The sequence below is a fragment of the Atractosteus spatula genome, chromosome 19 (genome assembly GCF_055471065.1).
Source record: "Atractosteus spatula isolate fAtrSpa1 chromosome 19, fAtrSpa1.hap1, whole genome shotgun sequence".
Classification (NCBI taxonomy): Eukaryota; Metazoa; Chordata; class Actinopteri; order Semionotiformes; family Lepisosteidae; genus Atractosteus; species Atractosteus spatula.
In genome coordinates this window covers 3,172,642-3,188,014 of record NC_142724.1, presented here as the reverse complement: position 1 = coordinate 3,188,014, position 15,373 = coordinate 3,172,642, and the positions used below count along the sequence as shown (strand labels likewise).

The window sequence follows — 15,373 nt, the reverse complement described above, 5'->3', positions numbered from 1 at the left end:
AAAACTAACTGCAACGTTGGTGTCATGTTGAGATGTAAATGTATCTTCTATCTTATAGTTAATTGAAAAAAATACTTTTTCCAGTAGAGGAATTGTGCCCATTCTGCTCGGATACATTAGCTAAGCTGTGCTTGGCTCCTTGGCGTTTTGAGTCAACAGCTTTAAACAGGGGAAAGCAGAAAGTTTCAGCTTTAAGATGAGCAGAGAGCTGACAGTTACTTTCTTTCTCCCTTTACCTTAGGTCAGGCCTGGGCCTCCTCACCAGTCTCCGCCCCCTGCCCCGCCCCTCTCTCCAGGTGAGCCTATCAAGACCCTCCCTGCCACCCGCTCTTTGTCTTCACCTCAACCAATCATCTGTTACTCTCAAGACACAAAGCATTATTCCCCTTCACCCTGACTGTCTCCCTCTCCCCCTCATGGAGTTACCATGTCATACAGGCTGGTTCATCTGTATTTTAAGTGTGATGTGAACATCTTTGAGCTCAAAAGGATGTGATATGGTTTCAGAGATATGGCAATAGCCAGGAAATCTAAGAATGACCCTAGATATAAATAGCCATAGAGGCTTTTGAAATATGGAAATGTTTCCTTGTACTCCTGGGGTGTATGAACAAGAGGACTTAAGCGAAGTGATGGCTAAACTTTGACACAGTCAGTGGATGTGACAAGTTGCAGAGCGCACATAGTGAGAGTCACAATCCTTCAGTTTTTCTAGTTCTCTCCCACCTTGAGTGTACAAGACTCTGGCAGAAAATGGATCTTGCCACTCTGCGGTAGACAACTAACAAGTCTTCACTGGCAGGTCCTCAAGTGTTACAGAGGTTACTGGAGAATGACTTGCTTGTCTGCTTTTCTCCAAGTCTTTAACCAGGCAGGAATTGCAGAGAATTAGGAAACCTGCCAGTCTCCCGGTCACCGCTGGCTCCGAATGTATAAGAACTGTTACAAAGGAGAGGAGGCCACTTTGGCTGTTTGGAGCTATTAGATCCGAGAATCTCATCCAGCTGTTTCCTGAAATCCAGGGTATCGTCTTCAACAACGTAACTGTGCTGCTTGTTCCACGCTCCCACAACCCTTTGTGCAGTGTGTGCCCGTCCATGCCGACGAGGCCTGCCGGGTTGGGTTTGTCAGTGCCCTTGAGGGTCTGGAGCATTTTGATATTGTGCGAGCAGGGGTGTCGGAGTCGGCTGAGCGGTCAGCAGGCAGTGGCTTTCTTAAACGGCTGCGTTTAGTTTTTTCTCCCTTGTCCTTGCAGACCCGCTGGCCGCAGCCCGGCCATGGCAGCCTACGGACAGGCTCAGTACAGCCCGGCGATCCAGCCCCCGGGCCCCTACGCCCCCTACCACCATCACAGCCAGAGCTATGGCATATCATCGTACAGTGAGTGCAGTTTCTGTATTGTGTGCTGTGTGTCTGAGCGCGGGACTGGACTGTGAGAAAGCTGGGGTTCAGTCAGATGGCTCTACATCTTTTTTCTTTTCTTCTTTTTGTTTTTGCCTCAACGAGAAACATTCACGTGTCATTACATTGCTTATTTGAAGTGATGCTTTTCAACCCCCGATCTGGGGTCCCCTGTAGGTTCCCAGTGTCTGTCTAGAGGATTCCTGTGATGTAGGGGTTCCCCATAAACAAAGGGGATCCTCACTCTCACACAGAATATCTGCCCTGCTATTGCAGTTGGCCTGTTGATAAGCACCTCTGCTGTTGAGTTACTTACCATGAGTCTTATTTCTCATGATACATTTAGTTATATTGAAAAACTGATATTTGGGGGTTGTTTCTGAGAGAGACCTCTTGAAAAAGTGATCCAGGATAGAGAAGAATTTGAGAATAAGTGATTCAAAAATGTACCTCAGAGCTGAGCATAAGTTTCATAATTGCAGAAACCTGGGATTCAGGCTAGAAAACCACTAGCCTACAAGCTGAGCCCGCAGGTGTGAGACCTCAGCAGTGCCCCCAGTGAACACGGGCACATCGATATGTCTGATAAGGAGAGTTCAGAAACAACCAGTACTGACTGAGATTCTGATGAAAATACCCTCCTGTACCCCTAAACAATAAGCATGCGTATACTGTCTGTCACTACAAACTAACTGTGACATCTAAGCAACAAACGTGTACATTGGTTTTCATTTCAAAACAGTACCTTCCAGTACTGTTCCAGTCAACAGGCTATAAACCAGAGGGTTATGTCATATTACCTTAAAACCAAGAATGTTACACCCGGAAAACAATTTCCACATTGCACTAGTAAGTCCGAAACCGGTTGTGTAGGAAAAAGCATTGCGTCCCGCTTAAGAACATTCTTAGTGTAGTCCGTAGACTTTGTGTCCTTGATCTCTGCTCTTCGTCTCTCCTCGTCTCCAGATATTAAAACAGAAGACAATCTGAGCCACTCGCCTGGGCAGAACAGCCTCCTCACCTACGCTTCCAACTTCAGCAGCACCCCCTCCGGACAGGCCCTGTACAGCTACCCCACGCACGGTCAGTCCCGCCCGTCTCTCCCAGGCGCAGTGGGAAGCGCTCTCCGGAGCACAGGGCTCACGCCCTTTGCTTGATAACCCAGGCGTCTGACCGGGGGAAGTCGAGGGAAATGGCCTCTGCTGCACCTGTACTGTTTAGCTGCCTGCCTTCCTGCTGCACATGGTGCCGTTGCTGCTGTCCCAGTTCTGTGATGGTGGAGCTTGCTGGGAGCAGATGAAAAGGCCTTTCTGGTCGCGCTGGGGAAGCCAGGAGGGGGGGCTGGCACAGTGAGGGAGTGGCGAGTCCAGCCTACAGAGGGCCTCAGCAGAAGCACAGATCTGAGGCCCTTTGGGTCCCTGTCCCTCTCCGGGGCAGCTGCGGGCGTTGGCTAGACGGGCTGTGAAGAGCAGCGAGGAGCAGGCTGGCCGTCAGCTGTAGCAAAGTGGCTGATGGCTAAGAAGTCAGGTGAGGACAGGGAGATGAACGTTGAGGTAGAGAGGAACTCAGGAGCCCAGGAGAGAGGGTAATGGGGCAGTGAAGGGTCTGCTGTGGGCAATGAAGCTTACAGGTGGCTGTGAAGGCCCTTCTGTGCTCTGTAGACACCCCCCCCCCCCCCCCCACCATCTGCAAAAACACACCTGCTCCCCATTAGCCGCGGTCTGGGCCCCTGGCGTCAGGCAGCCCCTGCTGCTCTCTCTGAGGGTCAGGGGCTCTTCCTCTCGCCGTCGGCATGGCGATGCGGCGGCGTGCATGCCCCAGCCCGGCGGCGCCCCCCGCGCTGCGCGGCTCTCCGAGGCACCGCGAAATCTCGCATTTCTCGCGGGGTGAGAGGTTAAGGGGCGTATCGCAGCGAGAGGCAGTGAGAGACAGCGGCTGGGCAGGGGGAGGTTGGGGGTCTTTCTGCAGAGCGACCCAGAGTGTGACTGGTGGGGCAGGGGTGAGGTCTGGGTTACAGCGGGACCGTGTCGCGTCTCTGGACGGGGCTGGGTACACAGATACTGGATACTTACAGGACATCTGTGCCTGACGCAGAAGCAACAAGACTCCTTCAGGTGCCCTGATGGAAACTTGATCGACAGGCTGCAATAGCTCCTAATATCGGAGGCCTGCTGAAAAGATTCTAAATCAGTCCTCACTGGGAACTGAGCCATGAATCCCAACACAGACATTAAAACAGTACTGGTCCACTAAAGTAGAAATGCTTTTGTTTTATATAGAAAATGTGTTATAGAAATTGGCCTAATACAGTTTTTTGACTGGGTAACACAATATTTGAATACACTGATATGTATTTGAAAATATTTGGGGCTGGACTGCCCTGGCAGTCTGCTGGAGAAACAAATCGACGTTCAGAAGCAGAAAATGAATACCGTGATCTCTGCAAATTTGCTACTGGCAAGTTTTTTTTTGTCTAAGAATGCTTTGTTGTGTTCAGAGACACAGTTGTTTAAGGGAAAGAGCTGGAATCAATCTGGAAAATCTCTGAAAAGCAGAGCAGTAACAAATGAGCAGGTTGAAGCGAGGAGCCTGGAGGAAGGTATTCCTCTGACAGGTTCAATAACAGTGATGGATGCTCTGTGCTCTGCTGCAGGAATTCCCACCTGTATCGCTGTTTTCATTAATCACAGCACTTGCCCGTCGCTGGAGCTGGTTGCGAGACGGTGTGTGCGTGTTGGGCTGTAATGTGTCATTGTAACGTACTGAAAAACATTCAGGCACACTGAGGCAGTGCCAAGCGGCTTGTTCTTTTCTTGATCCTTATTCCAACTATATTGGGATCAGGACTGGAGTGGAGCGACTCCAGGCAGAGCAGACTAATGATAAAGGTGCCCCTCTCCTGTTCCTTATGGAAGGGGCCAGAGTGGAATATCCAGTATCCCGTCAAGCTAACGGCGATTATCTGGGAGGCAAGAGGAAACTGAAGCCTCTGAAGAAACCCATCGTAGACTTCACTGAGAGGGAACACGCAGACTTCTCACAGAAGATGCGTTGGCCCAGAATCAGACCCAAAACATGAGCTGTGAGCCACTGTTGTGCCCTATTTTGCAAGCCCCCATCTGAAATACACGAAGCTTTGTTTCTCTCATCGAGAGCACAGACTTGCGAGCTACAGATCCACCCATCCACGTTCGTTACCCACTATAAACCAGGAGCTCAGCACGGGTCTGATCTCGAGACCTCGCCTTACAGGTTCATGGTGGACCTGCAGATGAAATGGTGAAATGTTCACACAGAAAGAACTCACTAAACTTATAAAAAGCTTTTTTTTTATAGTTCCACACATAACAGATGATAGAATTCTAACTCTAGTCAAGTTTACTGACTTTACTATGGTAACGTCAAGGTCATTCTGATTTTTTACCTTCCGCAGTCACAGCCCATGACAGGAACTGTGGCTCAGGGCCTCTGTGGATTAACTGAACCCTTAATTGGACTGATAATAACCTTTTTTTTTAATTTTCTAAGCCCTGTTGGAGATTTGATGGAACCAATATTTAACATTTATCCTAAACTTTTGTGGCAGACGAAAATGACTAATTAAATTTAGTTCAATCAAGCCTGCATTAAATACAGAGCCAACAGACTCTGAGGTCCCAGGAAGCAGTTTTTGAAAAGCTCTACTTTAGGCAGCAAGGATAAACAATGGTGTCCGATAGAGAAAGTAATGCCCTCTAGTGGCTGGGATGAAAGCTGTATGCCAGCCACAGTTCTATGAAAACAGAATGCGTAATAAAATATAAACGTAAATGCAGCAGCTCAGTTTTAAAAAGACTCTAAAATGATTTGCAGGTAGTTTACATTTAATCATTACTACAGAATTACTGTCATTTGAAAGAATATCAGGTGCTCAGAGTCATTGATTCCCCATAGTGCTGCTGCTCCCTGTTACATCTGTTTGTGTACAGCTCTATTGCAGTATGTGCTTCTCTACTGTCGTTAGTCGTTAGTCTGGTCAGGTACCAAAAGGCCCATCTTGGATTAAAAGCCTCAATGTATACTCCAGCAACCATTTACTTTAACTCATAGCCTTGGATAAAAATCCTCAGGCAAAAAAGCACAGTTTCTTATTTGCAAAGAAAAGTTGCAAATGTGAACGTTTTGTTTTGATCTGGGTCATCCAAGCCAACAAAGCGGATTTGTGTCTCTTGACCTGTCTGTCAGATAACTTATGGATGAATTCACACACTCAAGTCAAACCATATTAATTTGTTGTTTGTTTTGTTTCAATTATTTTGTAGGCAGCAGTATTTCCTCTGGCATTTTCCAAGGGCCCAATGGGATCTGCAGCTCAACCCCATTTAGCCCCACCCAGCAGGTAAGCTCCTCCTCCTGTCCTGTGATTGGCTCAGTGGTAAGAGGGGCGGAGCCAGTGGGCGGGGACACTTGGGGCATGTTTCCTTGACATTGGTTTTAGAACCATGAATACATTTAAATATAAATAAAAGAACTGACTGTAAATTAGTTAATGAACTTTAATTATTGTGTAAATTGATCCAAGCGCTGGAAGCCATTTTCTGGGTTCTTTAATCTGTAACCTACCATGGCTGTGATTTATTTTCAGTTTCAATGTTTGGGGAACGGTAGGCCATCAGACCAATTCAGGATGCAATTCCAGATCAAGCGTGGCTTGGTGATGATTGAAAACCACTGTAAATGTTCTAAGAACATCCAGAGGAGGCTATTCAAGGCAATGCCCAGTCCTGCATGACTCACACCTTTATTTCAGTTCCAAATCAAGACCAGGGGAAATGCTTCAACTTGGCTTGGTTAAGCAAGTAATTAGTTCAATTGTGCAATGAAGAAGCCAAAAGGAACATTAATTATGGTTTTGAGAACTGACGTTGCCAATAAAACATGGGAAAATCCCATAACTTCTTAATACGTTATTTCAGTTGCTGGAGGATGTATTGCTAAGATTGTTTGCTTCTCATTTTTTGCAGGACTTCACTGCCTACCCCACCTTCAGCCAAAGCCAGTATTCCCCTTACTACAGTTCGCACTACAACGCTCCCTACCTCACAGCCAGTAACGTCAGCCCGTCCGCCATCACCACGGCGATACCCTACCAGCACCCGGAACACCCCCCTGCTGTCACCAATCAGAGCCCAGAGTCACTAGCAGGTGAGAAGGAAGTCCCGCCCTCCAGGGAGGGAAGCCAGCCACCCTGCTGTCGCACCATGTGGCCTGTCCTGTCGTCACCCCTGTCTTCCAGCTCTCTGTTGCTTCGCTGTCCTGCTGTGAACCGTGATTTCCTGAGAATGTTACAAAGCGAACTGAGTTGTTTGTGTGTGTGTCAGGGGAGTACCACCCTCCGCCGAGCCCTCCCACCCCCAGCAAGGAGCTGGACGGGGGTCCCGCTCGGAGACCTTCGGACGGCAAGCTGCGCGGCAGGAAGAGGACCAGCGATCCCGCGCCCCCCCTGGACTCCGATATCGAGGTGAGGTCATGGCCCCACTCGCGCAAGCTCTCCAGACAGAGAGCTGTCCCAGCTCGCGCACTGCTCCCCCTCCACTCTGGGGCGTTCTGGCCTGAACCAGCCCCCTCTGTTGAAATAAGAGAGAGAAAAAGAAACGGGAAAGGCTGAAGAATGAGCTGTTCTCATTCAAAACCTGAATCTGGCATCGGAGCGATTCTGCGCAGGTCCTCTGGGATGTGTGTGAAACACTCGGTTCCGTTCGCTTATATATAATAAAAGAAGGAAACGTTTTAAATGGATGCATAAGTTGTTTTTCTTAATGAATTTCTGTTGCTGGGAGAAGAAACTTCTGACTTCCTAACTTTAATTTTTCATTTTTTGCTGAAAGAGGAATCTTCATTTGCACGGGGATCCAATTCCTGAATAATAATAATTGTAATAATATTACAAATGCATTTTATTCGAAGGGTGAATCGATTACCATAGACCCTCGGCTGTAAATCTGTCCAAAGGACAGAGCACAAGGGGGATCAATAACTTACTTGTACTGACGCAGTCAGTCGGTGGAAAAGTTAGGCTTTGAACCAGCAACCTCCAGTCTTTCATGTTAAACACACCTTCTAACACTGCTATAACAGAGTATGTGTGTGGTTTCTCCTCTGCAGCGCGTGTTTGTGTGGGACCTGGATGAGACCATCATCGTTTTTCACTCCCTGCTCACTGGAACTTTTGCCTCTCGGTTCGGCAAGGTAATTGACCTCATAAAAGTCTTTAATTAATGAATAAATAATCGTTTAGCCCAGTCATGTCCACAGCGGTCAGCTGCCAAAGGCCTGAAGAGTGAAGGGGATTTGGTGTAAAAAAGACCACGGTGTGGAGATTTCCTGTGCTGTGATGGGTTTTCCATAGTTTCATGGCCAGCTGCCACGTCGCCCTGCAACTCGCAGCTGGCAGTCCACTGACGCTCAGCAGGTGTGAGCCTGGTCAGTACCTGGATGAGAGACCTCCTGGGAAACACAAAGGTTGCTGCTGGAAGAGGTGTTAGTGGGGCCAGCAGGGGGCGCTCACCCTGCGGTCCATGTGGGTCCTAATGCCCCACTATAGTGACGGGGACACTATACTGTAAAACAGGCGCAGTCCTTCGGATGAGACATAAAACTGAGGTCCTGACTCTCGAAAAGAGTAGGGGTGTAACCCCGGTGTCCTGGCCAAATTTCCCATTGGTCCTAACCAATCATGGCCTCCTAATAATCCCCATCTATGAACTGGCTTCATTACTCTGCTCTCCTCCCCACTGAGAGCTAATGTGTGGTGAGCGTTCTGGTGCACTATCATCCAGGTGGGGCTGCACACTGGTGGTGGTGGAGGGAATCCCCATTACCTGTAAAGCGCTTTGAGTGGAGTGTCCAGAAAAGCGCTAGATAAGTGTAAGGAATTATTATAATTATTATTATTATTATTATTGATGGGTGGCGAGGGGAAAATGGAAAAAGGCTGCTTGTCTTGTGTTGTTGGCAAAAAGTTTCTAAGCAGCCCAGACGCCGATTTTAGTCAGCTGTAGTTTTAGAGCTTTTGTGGCCCAGCGCAATTCCAAGGAGCTGGGGAGAGCCCTCCCAGAGGGGCCAGCAATCCATGTGGTTCTGCTGTCACTCACAGGGCGACTGGATTTGATTGACAGCTGACGGAGCTCAACGCAGGCTTCGCAGCAGCTGACAGAAGAACAATGGCCCTGTTTCTTTTTCTTGGCTGGGGAAATGTTTTGAATTCCCACGATCCCTTGCTGGTTTTTCCGACAAAATGCAATGCAAATGGATTACAGAGGAACACTGGATTCCTGTGTGAGCGCGATGTGTTCTTTTTTTGTCATTAAGAGGAGAAGGGAGTGGGAGAGATGACATTAGTTGATGTGCCAAATACCTTATTCCTCCCACAAGGTCTTCCTGCTGAACCAGTGAGCTGCGATTCGACACGCTCTGCCATCAAACCACAGACACACAGAAACCATTTATAAAAAAAACAAAAAAAAAATAGATGAAAAAGGAAACAAAAACAGAAAGCTTCGAGGTGATTTATATAGAGATAATTCAAGCTCTGTTAGGTAAAAAAAAATAATTTGCTTCGCTTTATAACGATTCCAGAGCCTGCCAGACAAGGAACTGTGTTTGTTTTAGTTCAGGTTCCCATTCTTAAAGAAAGAGGATCTCTTTTTTTTTTTTAAGAAAAAAATCCCAGGTTTTCTCCCCCGTGTCCTAGTCTCTCCAGCGGCTTCTCCTGTGAATCCTGAGAGAAACACTGTTGTGGTAAACAAGTGCACAGTCTCTCCGGGGTGCGAACGAGAGACGGGAGCAATAAGGAAGGATCTGGCCTTAAAAGGTGTCCCATTGCACAAGCCTTCAAACTCTTGCAGCCCAGCGCGTCCTGCTCTGCTGGCCGGATCCAAGCCCCTTGCCAAACTTAGTGTCTCGAGACGCTCCTACCGCACAATCCCAGGATTCCTCCCAGCACATCGCGGGTCGCCGTGCTCGTCTGCTCTTCCCGGTACCTCCCACCTCCTCTCTGCCCTAAACACAGGGGGAAACGAGCACAAAGGCCTAGGGGAGCAATCCTTTACCGCACCTCACGTTTCAAAATGCCACGCTGTAATTGCTAACCAAGAGCCTCTTTTTTTTTTTTTTTAAAAAAGACGTTCTGACAGCAGCAAGCTGGGCGTCGCTCATTGGCAGGAGATCCTCGGTAATTATCCTAATTAAACCTGAGCAGCCCCTGTCCTCCTGCCCTCCCCCCGTGTCGTTTTACAAAGCTGCTGTTCTTTCTGGATCACTAGGAGGAGAGCAGGGTTGTCAGCCCCCGAGCACTAATCCTGTCCTCACCTCTGGCTGACACCCACAGCTTGACAGGCTGCCAGCATCCTACCAGGAGCTGCTACCTCACCTGGCACGCAGCTCAAAGCGCAGGGCTGTTTACTCTCCTTCCTAAACAGAGCTACTCCTCTCGGAGGTGTTGTTTTTACATTTTATTTTTTAAGCATTTTTTTTTTTGCTCCTTTCGGGGGGGGGGGGGAAATCCTGCAGGCCTTCACGGCACCTGCGCTCAAACCTCAAAACTTTATAAACAGGGTCATGAAATCCAGAATGATTGACGCGGAGGTAACCAGACTTCCCAAAAGGCAGGTAAACTGGTTCTGTCATTTCAAGACTGTGAACGCTGACAGGAAGACGAAGTGCCCTGTCGCGCTGGTGATTCATTTATTCTTCAGGAAACAGACACAGTGCTGACCGAGGTCGGTTCTGCCCTCTCAAAGTCATGGGATCGGGGATCTGTGCGTCTCCTCTATCCAGCTGGAATGCTTGGGCATGAGTGGTTGAGAGTCACAGGCTGATCGCGCCGCTTGCTCTGAAAGGTTGACAAGTCCTACACCATGCCATGGACTGGCTGGCGGAGTTCTTGTTGTGCCTAAAGCTGGTGAAAGTTTCAGGACTGTAACTGCCACAGTCTCGGCGTGAGAATGAGTTACACAGTGAGGCCAACTCTCAATTAAAATCATGAAGACCATTTTGCTTCTTGGGCTGATAGCTGCCTGCAGGTAAAAGCACGCTGTCAAGGTACTTCTTGAAGGATCTCAGTGAAGGGGTTTCCATTGTGTGCCTGTTTCAAATTTCAAAAAGAGCCTTCTGTGTTGAAGTTGAAGTTTGTGGATACATCTTTGCAATTCGGAAAATCCTCAGGATTTGACACATTGGTGTAAGTCTTCAGTGTGGAACAGAACTCTGTTGCATTCAGTACCCACTACTCCACCGATTAACCCTTAAGGTGCCTCCTGACTGGCCTGTTTTTCCCCTCTGCTGGCTGACTGTAGAAATGCAAGTTTTTGAGACAGGGAATTTCACTCACTGTAATAATGGCTAGGTTATAATTGTTCGGACTGGTTCTTTTATTTCTCTTTATTTCTTATTTTTTTTTACATCTGGTGCCACAGAACTTTTAAATGGTGGAATGTCTTGCTTTAGAACAGTGAACCCTGGTCCAGGAGGAACACTGTCCCTTCTGTTCCTCCTCCAGCTTGAGTTCAGATGGGGTTTGTAATTGGGGTCTCAGGAGCGGGGTGGTGGAAGTAGGCCGGACAACCCTGAGACTGTCCGGCACTGTGTTTGCGCTGCCAGAGGTGTGTAACTCTGCTGTGTGCCGCCCCATCAGGACTCTTCCAAGGCTGTTTCTCTGGGACTGTGGATGGAGGAGATGATTTTCAACCTCGCGGATTCTCGCCTCTTCTTCAACGACCTGGAGGTGAGGGCTGTCTGCGCTTATTCTGGAGCGACGCGTGTCTCTAACAGAACCTCTGGCTCACCTTTCCAGCGTGGAGAATACCCAGATCCCAGGCTATGTAGAGGGATCGCAATGGCTACCAGACAGTGTTTGGCACGCCTGTAGAAAACTCCTTAAGTTTCAGAATGCGGAACAAGTTACATAGCACAATAGTTAATGCATGTGCTCTTCCACATGACTCTCTAGAGCAGGGGTTACTACTCCTGGCCCTGGAAGAGCCTCAGTCCAACCGGTTTTATTAGGTAACTTAACATCCTCACCGTTAAAAGACCTGCAAACCATGGTAATGCGGGTCTATGAAGTGAACTATAAAGTATTTAAGAGTCCAGGATACATTGAAATCCACAAGATCTGAGAGATTCCAAGATTGGGGGGAATATCGATGCTCAACTATAAATGAAAAACAACCCATTGTTTTGTGTTGTTGATTTCCATGTCCAGTGATAAATACATCTGAATACTGACAGACAAATTGGTATCCTAGATAGGCGTGAAATACAATCTTTTGTGTTTGTGCCCATACTCACCCAGACTCTACTGCAGAGGTACACAACGACACAACAGGTCCTGGAGGATTCTGGTTTTCTTTCCACCTGAGCCCTTAATTACCTAATTAAACACTTCATCTGCTTAGTTAGGCAAGCTAAAGGCTTTCCTTGTTCTTAAGAAGCTGGAGGTGTAAGGAGACTTACAACACCTGCTGGACAGAGCCCTTGAGGACCAGAGTTGGACAGTCCTGCTCTGCTTGATTCTGTGGTTCCTGTTATTCAGACCCGTCCCCAGTCTTGTGGTCAGGGTCTCTCTTGGTTCTCTATTGTCTGACCTTCATCTCTGATGTCCAAGAAGGAGCTTTCAGAAAGCTCTGTGCGTGTGCTTTGAAGTCCCAGCTGAGAAGGAAGAGCAGAGGGCTTTGGACTGAGAAGCCCTTTTCTTTCACATTCCACTTTCTTGTACTTACAAAGGAAGGGATTAAAACTCACCCCGGGCCTCAGCAGGAAAACCCACTCCGAGCTTGTTAATTAGAGGTGTGTGTCTGTTTCTGCAGACGCGATTAGTCCCATTGAAGAACTCTTCCAGGGAAGGAGGCCAAAGCAATTATTTGCAGACAAGTTTTTAATGAAGCCTTTTGTCTCTGTAATTGCTGTTGCTTATCATTGCGGTGGCCTATTGCTGCACATGTGTTTACGGTAAGACATTATGATTTATAAAAGCTTCTATTCAGCCTGTCAGCGTAGCCAGGGTGATGCCGCAGGCAAATTAACTCATGGGAGGATTAGGAGGCGTTCCAAGCTGGGAAAAGTTCAGAGTTTAAAACGCCATAAACCAAGTTTTGGAAAACTGAACCACTTTTAAAAGCAAATATATTATGCAGTGTCTAGAGTCTTGCGACTTCATCCAAAACCTGCCAAGGAAGCATGAAGACGCTTGGTGCAGAGATTTAAAATCTACAGTCTTTTTAAAGGAGAAGTTCTCTTGCTCGTTCCAGATGCGTACAAGTACAGATCTCCCTCTTGCCTCCCTGTAGTAGGATCTGAAGGACGAGAACAGTTTTTCGGGAGGCAGGATCTTCAAGAGGTCGGCTATCCGGGTCCGGGTCGGACACCGGACAGCATGGGTCAGGGCGCAGCAGTGCGGTTCGGGCAGGCCGGCAGGCTGAGAGACCTGACAGTAGATGAGGTCACGTCTTGCTCCGTTTCTGGCTGGCGATAGTGGAGGATGTCATTTTCCTACCGCAGCGCGTAAGGCTCCCGAGTGGGGGAGCAGAGGGGAAGGGGGAATGAGAAAAGCAGGCCTGAGCACAGAGTGTCGGGGCAGAGGCACTCCGGGGCCCCTCCACACAGGGGATTCTGGGAGTTCAGGGCCCGTCCACACACGGAGGGAGCAGGGGGAGGCACAGGCCCAGCCAAGGGATTCTGGGAGCTGAGTGGCAGCTCTTTTTTTTTTTTATGGAGAAGCCGTGCAGCCTGAGCTCTTCCAGGGTGGCCGACGCCGATCTCTGGCCCGTCGTCCTAGCGCAGCGCGAGAAGGAAAGGTGCTGGGTCAATGCAAACCTGGTGAACGCAGGCAGTGCTTGCATTGCTTTCTGAGTGCACGCTGCTCTCACTGTCTGCCTCGGGGAGCCTGTGGCAGGTGCCCTAGTGTCTCGGCGGTTTTGCAGAGTCTCATTGTGGGTTTTACCGGGGGTGAGGCGGCGTCGGGTTCAAAAGGTAAGCTGCCACCTTCCTTGTGTCGCAGGGTGACAAAGGCGCCAGAATGTCTTCCGTCTTGTCGGGCCGCCTCTCGCCCACTCTCTCTCTCTCTCTCTCTCTCTCTCTCTCTCCCCTCCAGCTCTCCACAGCGAAAACCTGTTCCTGCACAGCGCCTTGGAGGAGTGAAAATGGATCCCCGTTACTAATATTTCCTGTTTCCTTTAATTTCCTAGGAATGTGACCAAGTTCATATTGACGACGTGGCCTCGGATGACAATGGGCAGGACTTGAGGTACAGATTTTCCTGAAAGCTGATCCGTGCTGCGCGGTCCTGGGGGTGGGGTTTGTTGGGTGGGCGGGGGGGGGAGGTTGCTTTGCTGGCAATTACAGCCACCACAGCTCCTGCTTTACTCTGGCTTTACTCCTTTCCCTGCTGCTTCATTTTCCTCCTTGCTTTGTGCCTTTTCTGGTCTCCTTTCTCCTCCCACCAACTCACGTCAGGTGGTTGTCTCACAGGGTGCACAGGACGAGCGTGACAACAGTTACACGCGAGAGGAGGCCGCTGGGCTCCTCTAGCCCCTTTGGCAGTGAGTAGATCATGGATCCCTGGTCTGATCCACGATCTTGAAAGAAGCCACGGTAACGGTTTCAATGACATGGCTGGGCTGCTTGTTCCACGCTCCCGCCACCCAAAGTGTAAAGAAGTGCCTCCTGTTATCAGTATGAGACACGCTTGCGCGTAGGTTCCACCCGCGTCCTCTGGTTCATCTGTCACTGTGAGCCGAGTGATTTAATCGAGCGACGTGTCCAGTTTAATACGTGAAACCCCCCACTTGTCACCTGCAGTTCTGAGACAGGGTGGCATGGGCGCCTGCATCAAAATTCAGGTCTGGTTACCTTTCGTGCCCATGTGCTTCAGTCTTCAGTATTTAAATCTGCTTTTACCCTGGTCTCCCCCAGACGCCCCAGCAGCCCCACCCCCTCGCTACACCTGCTCCGGGCCTGGTCTTACAGCCCTCCTCCGCCAAATTTTGCGCTACCGTGAAGCCGGCAGAGGCGCAGGGTAATTAGTAAACCATCTGTCAGACAGATAGCATCGCGCTGGCTGGCCTCTTTGTTGCCCTGGGGATGGTCTCTCACTCCCTGCAAAGTGGCCTTAAATTGCCTGTCCGGGCTCATCTGCTCAGGGGCTCCGAGAACCCCTGCAGCCAGAGAGGCTCTGTCCTGACTCCTGACCCGTCGGCCACACAGGATCCTGCTGTAGTCCAATTAGCTCCCCCAGACTGAGTGGATCTGTCCGGCTTTCAGCGGAGCATCTGTGGCATAGCTCTCCGCTTGCACAAGTGACGGCACTTTCATGAGGCGATAAAAGCCTACAGACAAAGAGAAGGCCACTGAAGGCTTGATTGCTTGCGGCCAATTGTTCCACCGGTCTCAACTATCCATTTATTGAGAAGCCAGGGTGTCGGCTTGTTCCAGACCCCCGCAACCCTTTGTGTAAAGAAGCCCTCCCCCCCCTCCCCAGTTGTAAATGCACTTTCCCGTTGCTTAAACTCCTGTCCTGCGGGTGAGTTTTCACCGGCGAAAGCTGTTTTGTAGTTCACAGCAGCATTTTTCTCCTATTGCTACTGTTACTCTGAGTTACCATATTCATGAGCATAAATGCCATCAGAATTACAATTATTGAAAGCAGGGGAGTAAGGGGAGCATGTTCCAAGACATTTGAAATCAATATTTGCAAAGCTCCCCAGAGACTTTTTTTTTTGGACTGAGGAATGCATGTTTTGTCTGGGCTGGAGTGTGTGAAATCTGAGTGGCACGAGAGAGTGTGTGTGTGTGTAGTGGGGCTGTAGCTGTGGTGGGGCAACGCTGCCTGTGGCTCGTTTTTCACAGCCTGGGGGAGATCAGGACCTGTGGTGGGGGGAGTGGGACAGTCGGGGGGGGTGCTCTCCGCTCTGCTGTGGCCTCAGCGCTGTTGCCG

The 15,373-nt window shown here is 49.2% G+C and overlaps 1 protein-coding gene across 6 annotated transcripts in view; it reads left to right on the top strand.

Annotated features, from left to right (window-relative positions):
* Positions 1–15,373, top strand: part of eya2 (EYA transcriptional coactivator and phosphatase 2) — a 44,751-nt gene that overhangs the window by 25,135 nt on the left and 4,243 nt on the right. For all 6 annotated transcript variants that reach the window (XM_088937450.1, XM_088937453.1, XM_088937451.1 and 3 more), the window contains exons 3-11: positions 242–296; positions 1,256–1,380; positions 2,368–2,484; positions 5,703–5,779; positions 6,405–6,585; positions 6,762–6,901; positions 7,546–7,629; positions 11,075–11,164; positions 13,626–13,684. In XM_088937450.1, the coding sequence (XP_088793576.1) occupies positions 1,278–1,380; positions 2,368–2,484; positions 5,703–5,779; positions 6,405–6,585; positions 6,762–6,901; positions 7,546–7,629; positions 11,075–11,164; positions 13,626–13,684 (851 nt within the window). In that variant the 5' untranslated portion in view covers positions 242–296; positions 1,256–1,277. The remainder of the gene's footprint in view (positions 1–241; positions 297–1,255; positions 1,381–2,367; positions 2,485–5,702; positions 5,780–6,404; positions 6,586–6,761; positions 6,902–7,545; positions 7,630–11,074; positions 11,165–13,625; positions 13,685–15,373) is intronic.